The sequence below is a fragment of the Melanerpes formicivorus genome, unplaced genomic scaffold, assembly GCF_026170545.1.
Source record: "Melanerpes formicivorus ecotype bairdi unplaced genomic scaffold, bMelFor1.0.p_v2 SCAF_31, whole genome shotgun sequence".
Taxonomy (NCBI): Eukaryota; Metazoa; Chordata; class Aves; order Piciformes; family Picidae; genus Melanerpes; species Melanerpes formicivorus.
Window position 1 is genome coordinate 4,829,828 of NW_027142383.1, and position 17,519 is coordinate 4,847,346.

Here is a 17,519-nt window from a genome sequence, read left to right on the forward strand (position 1 = left end):
TAAAGGGGAAGGATCACATCCCTCAAATTTCTGGCAATGATATCCTAATGCAGGCCAAGATATCATTAGCTTTCTTTGCCACAAGGGCACATTACTGTCCCATGTTCAGCTTGGTGTCCACCAAGACACCATCTACACACCCTGGTCCTTTTCTGCAAAGCTGCTTTCCAGCTGATCAGCCCCCATCATATACTGGTGGCATAGAGTTGTTTCTCTCCAGGTGTGAGACTTTGCACTTCCCCTTGTTGAATTTCATGATGTTGATTTGCAGCCTGTCAAGGTCTCTGTAGATGGCCACATGACCCTCTGGGTGTATCAATCCCTCCTCACAGTTTTGCATCATCTGTGAACTTTGTGGGGGTGCATTCATTCCTACTGTTCAGGGGTGTTGGCAACTTAGTAACAAAATACATTTTGAGGTATCCCCTTTATAATCAAGGAAGAGGGATGAATAAGGAAAATATCATAATTTCAATATTCAAAGTCAAGCTTGGTAATTTACTTTTAATGACAAAATAATTAAGTGTTCATGCATTAGTATGAAAAACTTGTGCATCTTGAAGACATTCACATCATTGTAGTGGTATTCTTTTCACTGCTCATCATCTCTAGGTTTCTATTAATTCTACTTTTCTTTTAATTTAATGAGTAAAATAAAATTAAAATTTTAGTTAAGTACTTCAGTTCAAAGCAGACACATGTATCAGCTAAATACTGCTGCTGAACTACTGCTAGTAGTGTGTGTTCTAGAAATAAGAGGCTCCCTCACAGACTTGCATAAACCCCCAAGGAGGAATTTTTCTGCTTTTGGTGAAATACAATATAAGCATTATGCTTTACCTCAGTCAAATTCCATCTTATTGATATTCATACTTGGAAGAAAAAAGAATTTTAAAAAATTGGCTTAGCAAGCAAACTTATTTCATAGGAGAAAGTATTATACCAGCATACATGGCTCAACTTTTAAATACTTTGTCCTTTTTAATTAAAATACTGAAGAAACTGCTCATTCACAATCTGAAGTCACATCACTACATTTTGCTCATGAGAATAAAATTTACAGTTGTGAGTTGCACATAAATGATTTATTTTTTAAGGATAGAGTTACATCATAATTATAAAAATTACTTACAGAATTAAGTAACAGATTAAAAGTGTTTATACTTCTAAATGCAGAGAAATAAAAATAATGAAACTGAGCTCTAAAGATGAAGTCATTACCTAATTTTAAAATGTGAACACGAAGACCTTTGAACTATACACATACTAAGAACCATCCAAATTGCACTAATGATGTAAAATACAAAAAACACAGCATTTGCAAGGAACCAGAAACTGCTTTTATCATAATTCTTTTTCCCTGAAGCAACTGTAATCTATTCTGTCTGAAGATTAAGCTTCCATTTAAAAATAATTCTTTTAAAGAAGGCTTATATCCATTTCAATTAATAGGATTTTCCCCAAAGTATCTATATCTTCATGTAGTCCACCTTTGTTTAGGGTTTGGCAGCCAAAAGAAAAAAAAAAAGAGTAATGTTTTACTCATGAATTGCTATTATTTATTCTTAAACAGAATGCATGGTTCCTTTAAATGCTGTATGATACATACAACTGGAAAATTACCTTCTGTTGGCATGTTTGCCTCACCAGTGCGTTTAATCCTACTAACAACCATTCAAACAGCACGATAAGCAAATTCACAAAAAAATGAACACAAAATAAAAACAAACCCCAAACCTAAACATTATAACATGCAACTTCAGTTTGTTACATTGAACATTCTAATCTTCTAAGCATGCAAAAAAGGATGGTCTGCATTTAAAGGTGTGGTGGATTTTTTTCCTTTTAAAAAGTTTTACATGGCGGCCTGAAATCACACACACAATATACAACAATACTACAGCAGGTAAATGAGAGATGTCAGTAACTTGTATACAAAGATCCATGGCTTATGCCATCCCAAGACCTATGATAAATTTGGAAAGAAATGTTGAACCCCTAGAACAAGGGACCAACGTGTAGTTACTAGGGTAATGCAAGCGCTGCATGCAGATCTGAAACATGAGCCTAAAATAAAGCCCAAAGCAGATGGCAGGGAGGGGAATTAGTCTTAAAAAGGTGGCTTAAGCTAATAGAAAAAAAAAAAAAACAAAAAAAAACCCCAAAACCACCCCCCCACCATACCTTAAGAAAAAAATTTAAAAGAAACCCCCCATGCAACAGACAACAGGGACATCTAAAAACAACCATAATGTTTGACAGTGTATAGATTATATTCTAATTAACAAAATATGTGGTATATTAGAGTGGCTTGCATAAAATCCACAAATGCAAGTCAAATGCTAAAAAATGTTCCTGTAGATCTAAACCTCAAATATTTCAAAACAAACCTTGTGTTCCTTAGATGTAAAGCCCAAAATTCATTTTACTAAGTTATTCATGTGTTTTGTGTGCAATCAATACACTCGTTCTTGTGCCGCATATATCAACTTGGGCTCATGGAGCCAGGCTCAGCTTTGAGATTTACATGCAGGACTCTTAAGAGTCAATAGAAAGCATATAACAGATCTGCAAGATGAAAGCACTGTGTTGCAAATCTGCTCACTTTGTCCAAAACACAATGAAAATGACTCAGTGCTTAAAGACTGGATTGAGAAGCTGTGAACTGAAAGACAATATCTGGCCTTTGGTTGCCCATAATGAAATACAGGACATTATGCAAGGGACAAAGAATTAAGATACCATATTTATATAGTATTACCATATATATTATATAGTATTACCATATTACCATTACAGCATAATGAGGCACAAGCCTTAAGGCTAAAATATGAAAATCAGGCCAAAAATAATGGATAGAAAGGGACTTAAACCACTGAATCTTTCATATGAAAAATACCCACAACAGAGGACAGATCTCTGATTAACAGTCTCTCCTGCATCCCTCCAGTAACAGCATAAGGTTGATTATCTATGTATTCCTTCTCTCTATCAATAGTGTTTACTGTATTCACACTCTTCACACAGTATTTCTGTGAAGCAGTGTTTTGAAGCTTGTAGAGTTCTGATTTACCATGACAATTTTGTTGCTGTACTGATCCTTGTTATAGTTCTGATGCTATTAAAAAACTCGCTAAGCTTAAAAAACAGCAAATACCCTAACCTTGATTTACAACTATCTTACAAGATTAAAACTGCGAAAAGATTCTGCTGTTGTGGGCTGCTATTTACATCCACAATCTAATGCAGATGACTGAACCACTGAGACTGTCTATAGCTCCCATTAGATAGTACACCACTGGCATGCAGAACTCTAGTGTTCTTAGAATGAAATTCATGTTAACAGCATACCTCAAATCATACAGCATACATCACAAAAGGTAACAACAGGTTGTAGATTTGTCTGGATACTCCTTATGTGGAAAAGCCAGAAAAAGAATACATTGAGAAGATGCCTTACTGAACCAAAATGGTTAAAAACAATAGTAAAACCCAAAACAAAGCAAAGGAATGCAGCAGACTGAGTAGAAGGCAACAAATGCTTCTCCTTCACTAAAGGAGGTCTTCAGTATAAAAGGACCCCCACTCACATAAGATTGTATTTACCTTGCAAAAGATTAACTACTAATAGGTTTCTAAGTTCACACACAAACATCTAGGTTTCTAGGTTCTGATATTAAAGAAAAGACTACCTATTGCCAATGGGTAGTCTAAAGTCTTCTCAAGTAGCACATATACAGTGTTAAACTTGTGGCACCAATCACTTGGGTTCTGCCAAGAAATGCATATAACAAAACAGAGTATAACTTTTAGGATTAAAAGCAGCTTTGTTGTGTGTATTTTACTGGTTCCTACAACTTAGGAACCAGTAAACTTAGTGAACTTAGGCCCTTAGCCAATTCCAATTTCCAATTAACAGGTTATACAGATTAAATATATTTTTATAGATTAAAAGCCTTTTCACTGAAAGGTGCAGAAGTCAAACACCTGATATCCTACTGCTCTGTGACTAGTAAAAAATGCACAAATATTTCCATGTACTGCAAGTTCTTAAGAAGTGTAATTTGAAACTAAGTGTAGAAAAGTAGTAGATTGATGTTACTTGAGTTAGGTACTCCTTACTCCTGCAAAAACTGCTTAAACATTTCAGAAGAGTTGCCTCTGCCCCAACCCAGAAAACAAGGACTGCCAGTAGCCAAGAAATTAAATTTAATATTACAAAAGAAGGCATATTGAAAATAACCAACTACACTTGCATGTGGCAGTTGAACAGGCAAGTGCAAAGTTGAAGAAAAAGTTAAAATTTATGAGAAGCAATTATCTAGGTTACAATACTAGATTGACTTCACACAGTTTCAATTTGCAGCTATTCTTTGCTTTTAATTCCCTCCTATCCAAATATATCAACTTCGTTCAAGAAAAGGAGTTCTCTAATGTAAAATGTGTCACGTTCACATAAATTTATATTATTCAGAACAAAACAGTTTCACTGGTAGAGACTGTCAGTTTGCAGGGACATTTAAGCTTTCATTTAACTGAAAAACAGTCAAGTCTTTGTGTCTACAAATTTTACATTTAATAGTTCCACAAATTTGGCAAAAGTTCATGAAGTCGTCTAGGATGTCTTCACCAAATCGTAGACATAAATATGGAAATCATCATCAAATTTGATGAAATAGACAGATGGTTTGGCTTCAACTTGATGAATGACCATGCCAGTCCGTTTTGAGCCATCTTCTTTGGCATATTCCACTTGTTTGCCTACCAGGCTGTCCACAACTTCACCTGGTTCCCGTTCTGCAGGAGGTGATTCATCTGTAATATGAAAATAGAATGTACTTTGGTAGACATTTATGGATTTTTTCCAATATAAAAAACTGCAGGACCTTCTTCAAAAATTAAGAAAAAATCACAAGTTTAAAATGAAGAGCATGTCTAAACTAGAGTTGTTCAGACAAGCACCTTATTATTGCCATGCTTCTAAGAACATACAGTCATGGAATTATTTTATCCATTTTTTATTTTTTGGTAATATCCTCTTTGATTTTATGAAGTAAAAAAATATCAGTTCAATTGGTTAGAAAAGTCTTTTGAGATGAAGGTTTATACATCAATTACAGAAGATGTTTGTAGATAACTGAATTTAAGTGTCCAGCACAAGTCACTGAGTCTCTAACAGAAAGGCAAATGTGCAAGAACTCCTTCTCCACCCACGCTTTATTCAAAACATCAATACAAACATGCCATTGCAACAAAACCACATCTTCCAAATTAAGTGCAACCTCCTTAATCAATAATGCTGTTAAAAGAGGCTTTTGATTTCACACTAGAATGGATGTTGTTGAGAAATCTAGATATAGTATCTGATTTTCTAACAAAATCTACCCCGAAGTATCCTTAAGGATACAATTCATGTTGTCTGTAAAAGATACAGGTCCAGGGAAGGTAGGTCATAGTTTAGAGTGTCTTAGAAACAGAGTTAATTAGTAGATTGCCTCAGGTAAAAAAGAACACATTAAAAACTTAAATATGGAAAGAATAAACCTTTTAGCTCTAAGATGGAAGAAAGCAAAGTAGAATTTAAAAAGGAATTGCAAGGTATTTGGAGATGCCAGCTCTAAAAGAGCTTATGTTATTTGTTTCTTTAGGAATAGAAAGGTCACTTTTTCCATTAACATTTGTGGCTCACTCTCTTCAGCCCACAGATATGTCGCTTTTTGTTAGTCTGGAAAAATGATAAATCTGAAAACCCTAGGATTACTACAGAGGTTATGCAAATAAGTGCCACTTTTTTACTCAGCCATTTGTTATCTGTGTTAGATCTGAAGGAAGACAGTCTCAGAAATTCAGTGAGTGAATTTAAAATAATATTACAAAATTGTCACAGAATTGTCAGGGTTGGAAGGGACCTCAGAGATCATCCAGTTCCAACCCCCCTACCATGGGCAGGGACACCTCACAATAGATCAGGTTGCTCAGAGCCCCATCCAGCCTGGCCTTAAAAACGTCCAGGGATGGGGCTTCCACCACCTATCTGGGCAACCTGTCCCAGTGTCTCACCACCCTCATAGTGAAGAACTTTTTCCTAACATCCAATCTGAATCTACCCACTTCTAACTTTGCTCCATTCCCCCCAGTCCTATCACAACCTGACAACCTAAGAAGTCCATTTCCAGCTTTCTTGCAAGCCTCCATAAGAAACTGGAAGGCCACAATAAGGTCTCCTCAGAGCCTTCTCTTCTCCAGACTGAATAACCCCAACTCTTTCAGTCTGTCTCCATAGGAGAGGTGCTCCAGCCCTCTGATCACCCTCATGGCCCTTCTCTGGATATGTTCCAGCACATTTATGTAAGGCATTGCATAGCTAAACACTAGTTATCTAATTAATAATTTACTTATGTGAATGGTGTCACATCCAGCTGGCGGCCAGTCAGTAGTGGAGTCCCCCAGGGATCAGTGCTGGGCCCCATCCTCTTTAACATCTTTATTGATGATCTGGATGAGGGCATTGAGTCTATCATCAGTAAATTTGCTGATGACACCAAGCTGGGGGCAGGAGTTGATCTGCTAGAGGGTAGAGAGGCTGTGCAGAGAGACCTCGACAGGCTGGACAGATGGGCAGAGTCCAACGGCATGAGATTTAACACATCCAAGTGCCGGGTTCTACACATTGGCCACAACAACCCCATGCAGTGCTACAGGCTGGGGTCAGAGTGGCTGGAGAGCAACCAGGCAGAGAGGGACCTGGGGGTACTGGTCGATGGTAAGATGAACATGAGCCTGCAGTGTGCCCAGGCAGCCAAGAGGGCCAATGGCATCCTGGCCTGCATTAAGAACAGTGTGGCCAGCAGGAGCAGGGAGGTCATTCTGCCCCTGTACACTGCACTGGTTAGGCCACATCTCAAGTACTGTGTCCAGTTCTGGGCCCCTCAGTTTAGGAAGGATGTTGACTTGCTGGAACGAGTCCAGAGAAGGGCAACAAAGTTAGTGAGGGGCTTGGAACACAAGCCCTATGAGGAGAGACTGAGGGAGCTGGGGCTGCTTAGCCTGGAGAGGAGGAGACTCAGGGGTGACCTTATTGCTCTCTACAACTACCTGAAGGGGGGTTGTAAACAGGCAGAGGTTGGTCTCTTCTCCCAGGCAGCCAGCACCAGAACAAGAGGACACAGTCTCAGGCTGCGCCAGGGGAAGTTCAGGCTGGAGGTCAGGAGGAAGTTTTACACGGAGAGAGTGATTGCCCATTGGAATGGGCTGCCTGGGGAGGTGGTGGAGTCGCCGTCACTGGAGGTGTTCAGGAGGAGACTTGACAGGGTGCTTGGTTACATGGGTTAGTTGATTGGGTGGTGTTGGGTGATAGGTTGGACGTGATGATCTTGAAGGTCTCTTCCAACCTGGTTTATTCTATTCTATTCTTTAAAGCCAAAATTGTCTCTCTGTCAGGGAAGTGGTTTTGAGGTTCCAGAGATAAATGAGAGCACAATAATCTTTACAAACTTTTAAATTTTCCTTTTGTACTAGCTATTCAAATCTCTTATACTATATTTATAGGGGGAAAAAAACAATAACTTTCACTTCAAAAAAGGAAGACAAAACATCCCTCCTAACCTATTGAATATTTTTCCTGTTTACGTGTTTAAACATGTGAGAAAATGAGTTTTCAAAACATTATTGCTTCTTTTCTCCAAGAAACTATTCAAAAGCTTTCCAAAGTGAAGATGTCTACCCAACATATTATTCTTATAAGAACTGCTTTAGAAATACAGCTCCTTGATGTGGTTCTTTATTTGTGACACTTCTATAAGAAGATAACAATGTAAGGCTTCTAGTTTGTCAGTTTGTATTTAAAAAAATATAAATCTAAGTGTAATCTCTTCCACAATAGCATGCATATCTTCATCCTAGTTAGCAATTATTACAGAAAAGGATTTACCAGTGTTTATTGTGTTATTTCTTCATTAATTCAAGTAAAACATTTCAGAAATTTTTTAATACAGATGTATTTTCCACTATGTTATGTCCTTTGTTAGTACTTAAAAAGATCCTTGTTTGTCAACTCTCTTTTCCATGCATAAACCATAAACCAAAGACAGATGTGATTTTCCAGAAGAAAAGAAAAGTAGCTGGACTACTTACTGGAATCAGGCATAATGCGAAGATCACCTTCTTTATAGTCATCTAAGAGTTGGTACATGTACAAGACAGGATCTTTTTCGTAGGTAATATAAAACCATGTGTTCATAATAGGAGCTCGAGCCAAGACCATCCCCCTCCATTCATCTTTCGAACCATCCTCAGTTTCAAACATATGTTCCACAGCTTTGCCAATCATTGTGTCTGCCAGGTGGGCATCACTAATTCGAGATGAAGCTGAAATGGTAGTAGTTCATAAGTATGCCCATTCAAAAGCAGAGAAATAAGTCTTTGTAAAAAATAATCTTTATCCAGATTCATTAATAAATTTGTTTGAAAGTTAATCAATTCACATGCAAAACAAATACTGTCCATTCCAGAGAGTTGAAGAATAAAACTGCAGAACTTGAAGAATGTTAACGCTCTTATTGATAATTTAAAATATTTGTATTGTGGGGGTAAGGGAGGAAGAGAAGTTAAATCACAGAACAGCTGTATGAAGTTATTAATGAAGGTGTTCAGTTTTGTTCCCTCTAACCCCATTCTAGAGGCTACTACTAATGTGTTTGCAGTCAGGAAAAAGGAACTTATTCCATTCAGAAATAAGTAATAACCAGGGTAAATGTTAAACTTTACCATTTGGAAAACCCCACAGTTAAACAATTCAGTGCAAATTACAGCAAAGATTTGTTATTAGTCAAGTTATTTCACTTACAAAACACCTTCCACCCCCCCCCCCCCCATTTGTATTAATACCTAGACAAAGCAAATGAAAAAAAAAACCCACACACACAATTGCTGTCAAACACACAAGCCAACATAACCAGGACATTTCTGAGCTGGCTCAGAGTCTAAATTTTAATAGACATGCTAATGTTACATGTACATAAGTTTGTGAAGGAGGATACTCTAAACAAGAAAAAAAAATACAGAATTTATTGCATACAATTTAAAGACAAAATACAGCACTATGCTCTCTGCTATCATAAAATATTTGAAAAATCAAGAAAAACTAGAGCATTTACATTATCTGCCATGTGATGAAAAGTAATAAACTTTAAATGTTCTAACAACATATGCACATATAGGAAAAAACCTCTTACCAACTCTGTCTGGAAGGACTTCGAGTGCTGAAACTCTTTCATCTTTGTGCAGTTCTAGTCCATACACACAATCAAATCCATCATACTTTATAAGATAGAGAGAGGGATTTACAGGAACTTGATCAAGAACTGTGCCCTTCCATTGTGTTACAGGTCCACTCCCTTCTTTCCAGCCATGTTGTATTCTGCAGCCTACAATGTTTCTTCGTGGCTGAGAAATAGGTTTGCTTGGTCCAACATTGTTTCTATGTTTTCTGTACACAGATACAAGCATAACATTAAACAAGTACATACTCAAAATTCTGCTTTGAACAAGAGCTATATGCTTTAACAAAACAATATATTATTATATATTAATAAAGATACATTAAATTCTAGCACATACAGCTTTGTGTACCTTATTCAGATTAGGGTATAAAGCATTTTACATTGTACTGGAAAAAGAAAAGAATCCCACACCAAAAATTAGTGTAACATTTTCAACATTTTATATAAGGTTGCTTTCATAACAGTAGTTTCTAAAACTGGCTTGCTTAAGCAAAAATAACTATTTTAGCCATTGCTGCACTGAACATCAAAAGTAAAACTTGCTTGCTCAAAGAGCAATGTTATCTTTTTAGGTATTATACTTTTGCTACTTTGTTGCTCTCTGCAGAACAGCAAACATAATTCCCCTAACCCAGGAGGAAAAAGTCAGTGTAAACATTAGAAGTGGTTGACTGTCCTGGTTTCACAGTCTGCTCTCACAAGCAGCAAGCACCCCACACACACAGCCAGGAGGAAAATTAACACAAAAAGCCCTGGGTTGAGATAAGGAGTGTTTAATGAGATGATACAATGTACAATTACCTTAGCCTATTTCACAGAAAAGTACAGCAAAAGCAGAAGCAGCAGCAGAAACCAGTGATAAAACAGCACTCCCCACCCCCCAAGTCTGCTGCCTGCACAGCAGAAAAAAACAACACCCCAAAATGGGAAAAGGGAAGCAGTAACTGAAAACAGAAAGCCTCATATGGTAGAATCTGAACTACAAGCCCCATACTTTGCTCCAGTCTGCACTTGCATTTAAAAGGTGGCATGACATCAGCATGATATCAAATACTCATCAGTAGATTTAATTGGCAAAACATTTTCCACCCATTATTCTATATCACATATGTCACGCCCAGTACCAATTAACATAAGCCAACATACATCATTCACTTTCCATTTTCACTCAGAATGAGATTGCCTTATGTACACAACAGGCTTCTTACTGCAGATGCTCTGGAGCTCTACTCTATTCCAGTACAGTCTGGATCAGTCCACTCCTGGGGCAGTTGATTCCAATGACTCCTTCCACCCCTCCAAGTGAAAGCAAACTGTGGCTTGCATTCTGGTGCTCTGCTTCCAATATATCCAACTGTTGGGATCCCCTTGTCACACTAGAAATATAGATGGTTTCCACCTCTCATAGTCTGATGGCATCAGATTACACTGTGCACCTATATCTACTAAAGTTTCATACTCTCATGGGTTCAACTTGCTAAGTGATTGGATGTATACAGTCCAATAAACCCAGTAGTCCTCCTCCATCTGGTTGGAGGCAGGGCCCCTCTGATTCTAACTGGAACCACTTGTGTCCCGTGAAGATGCATCGGAAGTCCCTTCAGGAGGATCAGAAGCAGTATCAGTTTGTCTGCTCTTTTTGAGTAATTTTCCACTGGAAAACTGGGGCAGCGTTCTCGTGGGGAGAATTTCTTTGTAATTCACAGACTCATGCAGCTATGACTGAAGTGGGTTTTACATCCCACTTACTCATGTCATACCCATGGTCATATAAGTAAAACCACAGGATATGCCATAGTGGGTACTTCTCTTGGACAGGGAAGTGCCTGTTCCTAATAGCTGAAACATGGGACCATACAGGTGGGAAATAGGACATGTTCTTTCTTAGCTGATGGACCGAATGGGACAGTTCCTTGATGGCTGAAACACAGGCCTGTACAGAGGATGAAAGACTTCCCTTGCATTTCCAGAGCCTACAAGCCATTTCATCCACCATTTGCCCTTGGCCATCCTTCAAGGCCAGATATAAAGACTGAAGAGAGGGGAGGCAACCCACAGAATGTTTAAGGATGTTGTTAGGTCTTGTAGGAAGAAAATTAGGGAGGCAAAAGCACACTTGGAGCTTAAACTGGCCTCTACTGTGAAGGACAACAAAAAGTCCTTCTATAAATACATTAATAGTAAGGGGAAGGGAAAGGACAACCTCCACTCCTTGGTGGATACAGAGGGGAACATTGTAACAAAGGATGAGGAAAAGGCAGAGATACTTAACACCTTCTTTGCCTCAATTTTTACTAGAAGGGCAGAATGTCTTCCTGACAGCTGGCCTGCAGAGCTGGCAGAAGGAGCCAGGGAGCTGCACAGTTTCCCTGTGTTCCATGAGAAGGTGGTTGGAACTCTCCTTAGCAGCTTGGATCCCCACAAGTCCATGGGACCAGATGGGATTCATCCTAGGGTGCTGAGAGAGCTGGCAGATGAGCTGGCCAAGCCACTATCCATCATTTTCCAGAGTCCTGGCTCACTGGAGAGGTCCCAGAGGACTGGAAGCTGGCCAGCGTGGTGCCCATCCACAAGAAGGGCCGGTTGGATGAGCCAGGGAATTATAGGCCTGTCAGCCTGACCTCAGTGCCAGGCAAGATCATGGAACAGGTCATCCTGAGTGCAATCACACAGCACTTGCAGGATGGCCAAGGGATCAGGCCTAGCCAGCATGGTTTTAGGAAGGGCAGGTCCTACCTGACCAACCTGATCTCCTTCTATGATCAGGTGACCCACCTGGTGGATGTGGAGAGGCCTGTGGATGTAGTCCACCTGGACCTCAGCAAGGCCTTTGACACCGTACCCCATAGCAAACTGCTGGCCAAGCTGTCAGCCCATGGCTTGGATGGGAGCACACTGCACTGGGTTAGGAACTGGCTGGATGGCCGAGTCCAGAGAGTGGTGATGAATGGTGCCACATCCAGCTGGCAGCCAGTCACTAGTGGTGTGCCCCAAGGATCAGTGCTGGGCCCTGTGCTCTTTAACATCTTTATTGATGGTCTGGATGAGGGCATTGAGTCCATCATCAGTAAATTTGCTGACAACACCAAGCTGGGGGCAGGAGTTGATCTGCTGGAGCATAGAGAGGCTCTGCAGAGGGACCTCGACAGGCTGGACAGATGGGCAGTGTCCAACAGCATGAGATTTAACACATCCAAGTGCCGGGTTCTGCACACTGGCCACAACAACCCCATGCAGTGCTACAGGCTGGGGTCAGAGTGGCTGGAGAACAGCCAGGCAGAGAGGGACCTGGGGGTACTGGTCGATGGCAGGCTGAACATGAGCCTGCAGTGTGCCCAGGCAGCCAAGAGGGCCAATGGCATCCTGGCCTGCATCAGGAACAGTGTGGCCAGCAGGAGCAGGGAGGTCATTCTGCCCCTGTACACTGCACTGGTTAGGCCACACCTCGAGTCCTGTGTCCAGTTCTGGGCCCCTCAGTTTAGGAAGGATGTTGACTTGCTGGAACGAGTCCAGAGAAGAGCAACAAAGTTGGTGAGGGGTTTGGAACACAAGCCCTATGAGGAAAGACTGAGGGAGCTGGGGTTGCTCAGCCTGGAGAAGAGGAGACTCAGGGGTGACCTTATCACTCTCTACAACTACCTGAAGGGAGGTTGTAGACAGGCGGATGATGGTCTCTTCTCCCAGGCACCCAGTACCAGAACAAGAGGACACAGTCTCAGGCTGCGGCAGGGGAGGTTCAGGTTGGATGTCAGGAAGAAGTTCTATACAGAAAGAGTGATTGCCAATTGGAATGGGCTGCCTGGGGAGGTGGTGGAGTCGCTGTCATTGGAGGTGTTCAGGAGGAGACTTGATGGGGTGTTTGGTGCCATGGGTTAGCTGTTTGGGTGGGTTGGATTGGTTGATGGGGTGGATGCGATGATCTTGAAGGTCTCTTCCAACCGTCCACACCCAGCAGAGAAACCCATTAAAAAAAAAAAAAAAAATACGCGGCGAAACCTGTGGCTCAGTGTTTTCGATCCCCTTCATCAACATCTTCCAGATACCACCAGCGATGGCTTGGGCTTGGAAGCCGGACAGTGCGAACTCTGCCCTAGAACTCCTGGAGCGCTTGCACGCTCGCAATCACGGCATTTTTGCACCCCCACCCCGCTGCGAGCCCCAGCCACCCTGATGATGGCCCCCACCACCCCAGCAGCGCTCACCCCGGCAGCCCTCAGCCCAGCAGCGCCCACCTCAACGGCGCCCCACACTCCGGCAGCTCTCCTGGCGACGCCTCCCGTGACCCCCCATGGCCCCCGCAAGTACCGGCGGCTCCGATCAAGTGGAATTGACCGACGCACCACCAATACCAGCACTGACAATGGCAGCGGCCCCGGCAGCAGCCACCCCTATGGTAGCGGCAGGAACGGCCCTAGCGGCCCCTTCCCCCCAGCAGTTTCACCCGCTACACCCCCCCCTGCCTCCTACATTCCAGACATTATCAGCAGCCTCGGATGGAGATTCCAATTGAGTCCCGATGGGGTGATCGGGAGGTGGGGGGGACAGGGATCTGTCCTGCTGCGCTGGTGGAAAGGTATTGTGGGAAATGTAGTCACAGATGGAGAAGGTTAACAATGACTAATCTCTGAACTGACTAATGTTCTTTAACAGAAGCTAGACAAGCCATAGCTACCTATGGGCTACAGTCAGGATACACAACTGCTGTAATCAATCAGTTGTTTCCAACACATTTGCTAATCCCTTTTGACACACGTATGTCAGCAAATGGTGTTTATTACGAGGTCTGAGAGCGATCATGGAGGAGATCACAGTATCACAGTATCACAGTATAACTTAGGTTGGAAAGGACCTCGAGGATCATCGAGTCCAACCTATCAACACAGACCCCATGACTAGACCATGGCACCAAGTGCCACGTCCAATCTCCCCTTGAACGCCTCCAGGGTCGATGACTCAACCACCTCCCTGGGCAACCCGTTCCAATGACGAATGACTCGCTTGGTGAAGAACCTCCTCCTCACCTCGAGTCTAAACCTCCCCTGGCGCAGCTTGAGACTGTGTCCCCTTGTTCTGGTGCTGGTTGCCTGGGAGAAGAGGTCAACCCCTTCCTGGCTACAACCACCCTACAGGTAGTTGTAGAGGGCAATGAGGTCACCCCTGAGCCTCCTCTTCTCCAGGCTAAACAATCCCAGCTCCCTCAGCCTCTCCTCATAGGGCTTGTGTTCAAGGCCTCTCACCAGCCTTGTTGCCCTTCTCTGGACACGCTCAAGTGTTTCGATGTCCTTCTTAAACTGAGGGGCCCAGAACTGGACACAGTACTCAAGGTGCGGCCTAACCAAAGCAGAGTACAGGGGCACTATGACCTCCCTGCTCCTGCTGGCCACACTATTCCTAATGCAGGACAGGATGCTATTGGCCCCCCTGGCCACCTGGGCACACTGCTGGCTCATATTCAGGTGGCTGTCAATCAGCACCCCCAGGTCCTCTCTGTTTGGGAGCTCTCCAGCCACTCCGACCCCAGCCTGTAGCTCTGCATGGGATTGCCGTAGCCAAAGTGCAGCACTCGGCACTTGGACTTGTTGAATGCCATCCCATTGGACTCTGCCCATCTGTCCAGTCGGTCGAGGTCCCTCTGCAGAGCCTTTCTACCCTCTAACTGACTAACATCTGCCCCTAACTTTGTGTCATCTGCAAACTTGCTGATGACTGACTCTACCCCTTCATCCAGATCATCGATGAATATGTTGAAGAGGACAGGGCCCAGCACTGATCCCTGGGGGACACCACTGGTGACTGGCCTCCAGCTGGATGTGGCACCGTTCACTACCACTCTCTGGGCCCGGCCCTGCATCCAGTTCCTAACCCAGCACAGAGTGTAGTGGTCCAATCCACGGGCTGACAGCTTAGTCAGCAGTTTGCTGTGGGGGACGGTGTCAAAGGCCTTGTTGAAGTCCAGGTAGACCACATCCACAGGCCTCCCCACATCCACCAGATGGGTCACCTGATCATAGAAAGAGATCAGGTTGGAGAGGCAGGATCTGCCCTTCCTAAATCCATGTTGGCTGGAGATGGGTGCCTTACAACCTGGCCTCCCAACTCCCAGTCCCCACAAATTGGGACCTGATTATTATTAATTTAAAGGATCATTTTCTTTACAATTTGCTCACACCCAGAGGACTTAACAAAGTCTGCATCTACTGAGTGAGTCATCGATTAAGGCAGACTCCACCCACCGATATCAATGGGTAGCCTGAAGGCATGCTTGAACCCTCAAGGCACTCTCTTCCCACTTAAACAGACTCATTGTGACATAGACTTGTGACATCTATAAGTCTATGGATGATATTCTGATTGCAACAAAAAAGTTACATCCAAGACACTGCTGTCTGAGTTTCAGGCCCTGTCAGCAAGCAGACTTAAAAGTCACACCGCGTTAGACCTTGCAACTCCTCAATTAAGTGGCAATTCACTTGCAAATGCCTCGGACGCCACGCCCCGGCAGCCAGCAGACTCTCTATAAGGTGTCACTGCTAACCATCTCGTTGGGGTGAGATCTTTGCCAGATCTTATCAGCAAATGCAGCTTTCTGAGAAGGCTTTGCAATTAAGTCAGGATTTAGTGATCAAAGGGCGGTCCAAAATCCAGGACAATAACTCTGATCCTGTGTTTCTCATTACTGAGCAGGGTCTAACAGGGCCACTTGGTTCCTTTGTCAATACCATCCCTTACATACGGCATTCAATACTAATTCAGACCCGACTCACAATATGAAGGTAGAAATGCTGGATATTTGGGCATTTGACAATGCTAATGAAGAAACTAAACAGGTTCTCAGCATTTTATCAACAGGTGCCACTGCCTCATGACTGCAGGACCACAACGAATGAAGGCATCGACAAGCAGCAATGTATCTTGCCACGGCCATAGAAGCAGTCTTGAAATCATCGTGCCTCTGAGAAACCTAGGTACCTTAAAGTGTCTGACTGTTGGACAGACTCGAAAGTGTCACAGACCTAATCATTTTACTCGAGATTGTCGCAAAAGCTGCTCCTGCAGTGCAAGTACACCCCGCGACGACACCAAACCAGGGTGCTTGGACTACGCCCCCCCCCCCCCCAGCCCCCTCTGGCAGCACACATTACTCTTGTTGGGACAGAAATTGCTCAGCTAATACCATCTGAGTCCCGAGTGCCTAAAACTTCTAACAGGATCCAAGGGCAAGAAGGCTCGGGTTCCACCGATATGCCTGATAGCTTATTAAGCCCTAGAAATCCAAAAGGGAAAACTGGAACAGATTGTATCTGTCAGACACCCTTGTGGACAAATTATACAGTTTTCAATTATTGTGGATACTGGAGACGATGTCATCATTATACCTAGTCATAAATAGAATGGTCAGTAGCCATTGCTCATGGCAAATGTTGAAGTCATGTGTTTCAAAGGTATCCAAACAACCTGGGTTAGCAAAGAGCCAGTGCAATTAGCTTTTAACTACGGCAAATCAATCACTGTAAGACCGTACGTGTTAACCCTTCCAGTTGCTCTATTGGGCTGACAAGCCTTAAGTCAACTAGGAGCAAAACTTGTTACCGTTCCTTTTTTGTAATGGTTATTAGTCAGCAACCAACCCTCAAATTAAAATGGAAAACACATAATCCAGTATGGGTGGAACAATGGTCACTCAGACATGATAGGCTGCAAGTCGTTAAGACCCTAATACAGAAACAATAGCAACTAGGTCACACCTTGCTAGCCACCCACCCCCAGAAAAGGGAGGATTTTCTGGTACGACTCTTGCCAACCAAAGCTCTGCTCTGATTTAAAGTTACAGTGTTAATTTCTTCATTTCTGATTGCAATGTCCTTAAGAGATTTGTTATTTAGAGTTTTGCTAAGTTTTCCTGGTAAGCATAATGAATGGTAAGCATTTGATATTTACAGATACCTAGTACATAGTAATTGTAGTAAGGTGTAAGTACTTAGTAATTAGTTCACATTGTAAGATTTTCTTTTGGTTCGAACCTTCCTAGTTGTGTGCCATGGCATTTCAAAGGAGCTCCATGTAATATAGTTAAGATTTGTAGTAAATAGGTATTAATTTTAAAAAGTATTCCTTATCTAAGGTAATGTCTTTATATTTCCTTCTTAGACATAGACTAGAAAAAATACAAAAAATGCAAAAAAAATTGTAAACAAAAAGGTAACGTGCAAAGAAAAAATGTAAATGTAGAAATATATA

General features: G+C 42.3%; 1 protein-coding gene across 3 annotated transcripts in view; it reads right to left on the minus strand.

Moving 5' to 3' along the window:
* Positions 1–956: 956 nt before the first annotated feature.
* Positions 957–17,519, minus strand: part of SPIN1 (spindlin 1) — a 271,264-nt gene continuing 254,701 nt past the window's right edge. For all 3 annotated transcript variants that reach the window (XM_068155424.1, XM_068155425.1, XM_068155427.1), the window contains 3 exons: positions 9,234–9,487; positions 8,134–8,367; positions 957–4,815 (listed from right to left, as the gene is read on the minus strand). In XM_068155424.1, coding sequence (XP_068011525.1) covers positions 4,616–4,815; positions 8,134–8,367; positions 9,234–9,487 — 688 coding nt within the window. In that variant the 3' untranslated portion in view covers positions 957–4,615. The remainder of the gene's footprint in view (positions 4,816–8,133; positions 8,368–9,233; positions 9,488–17,519) is intronic.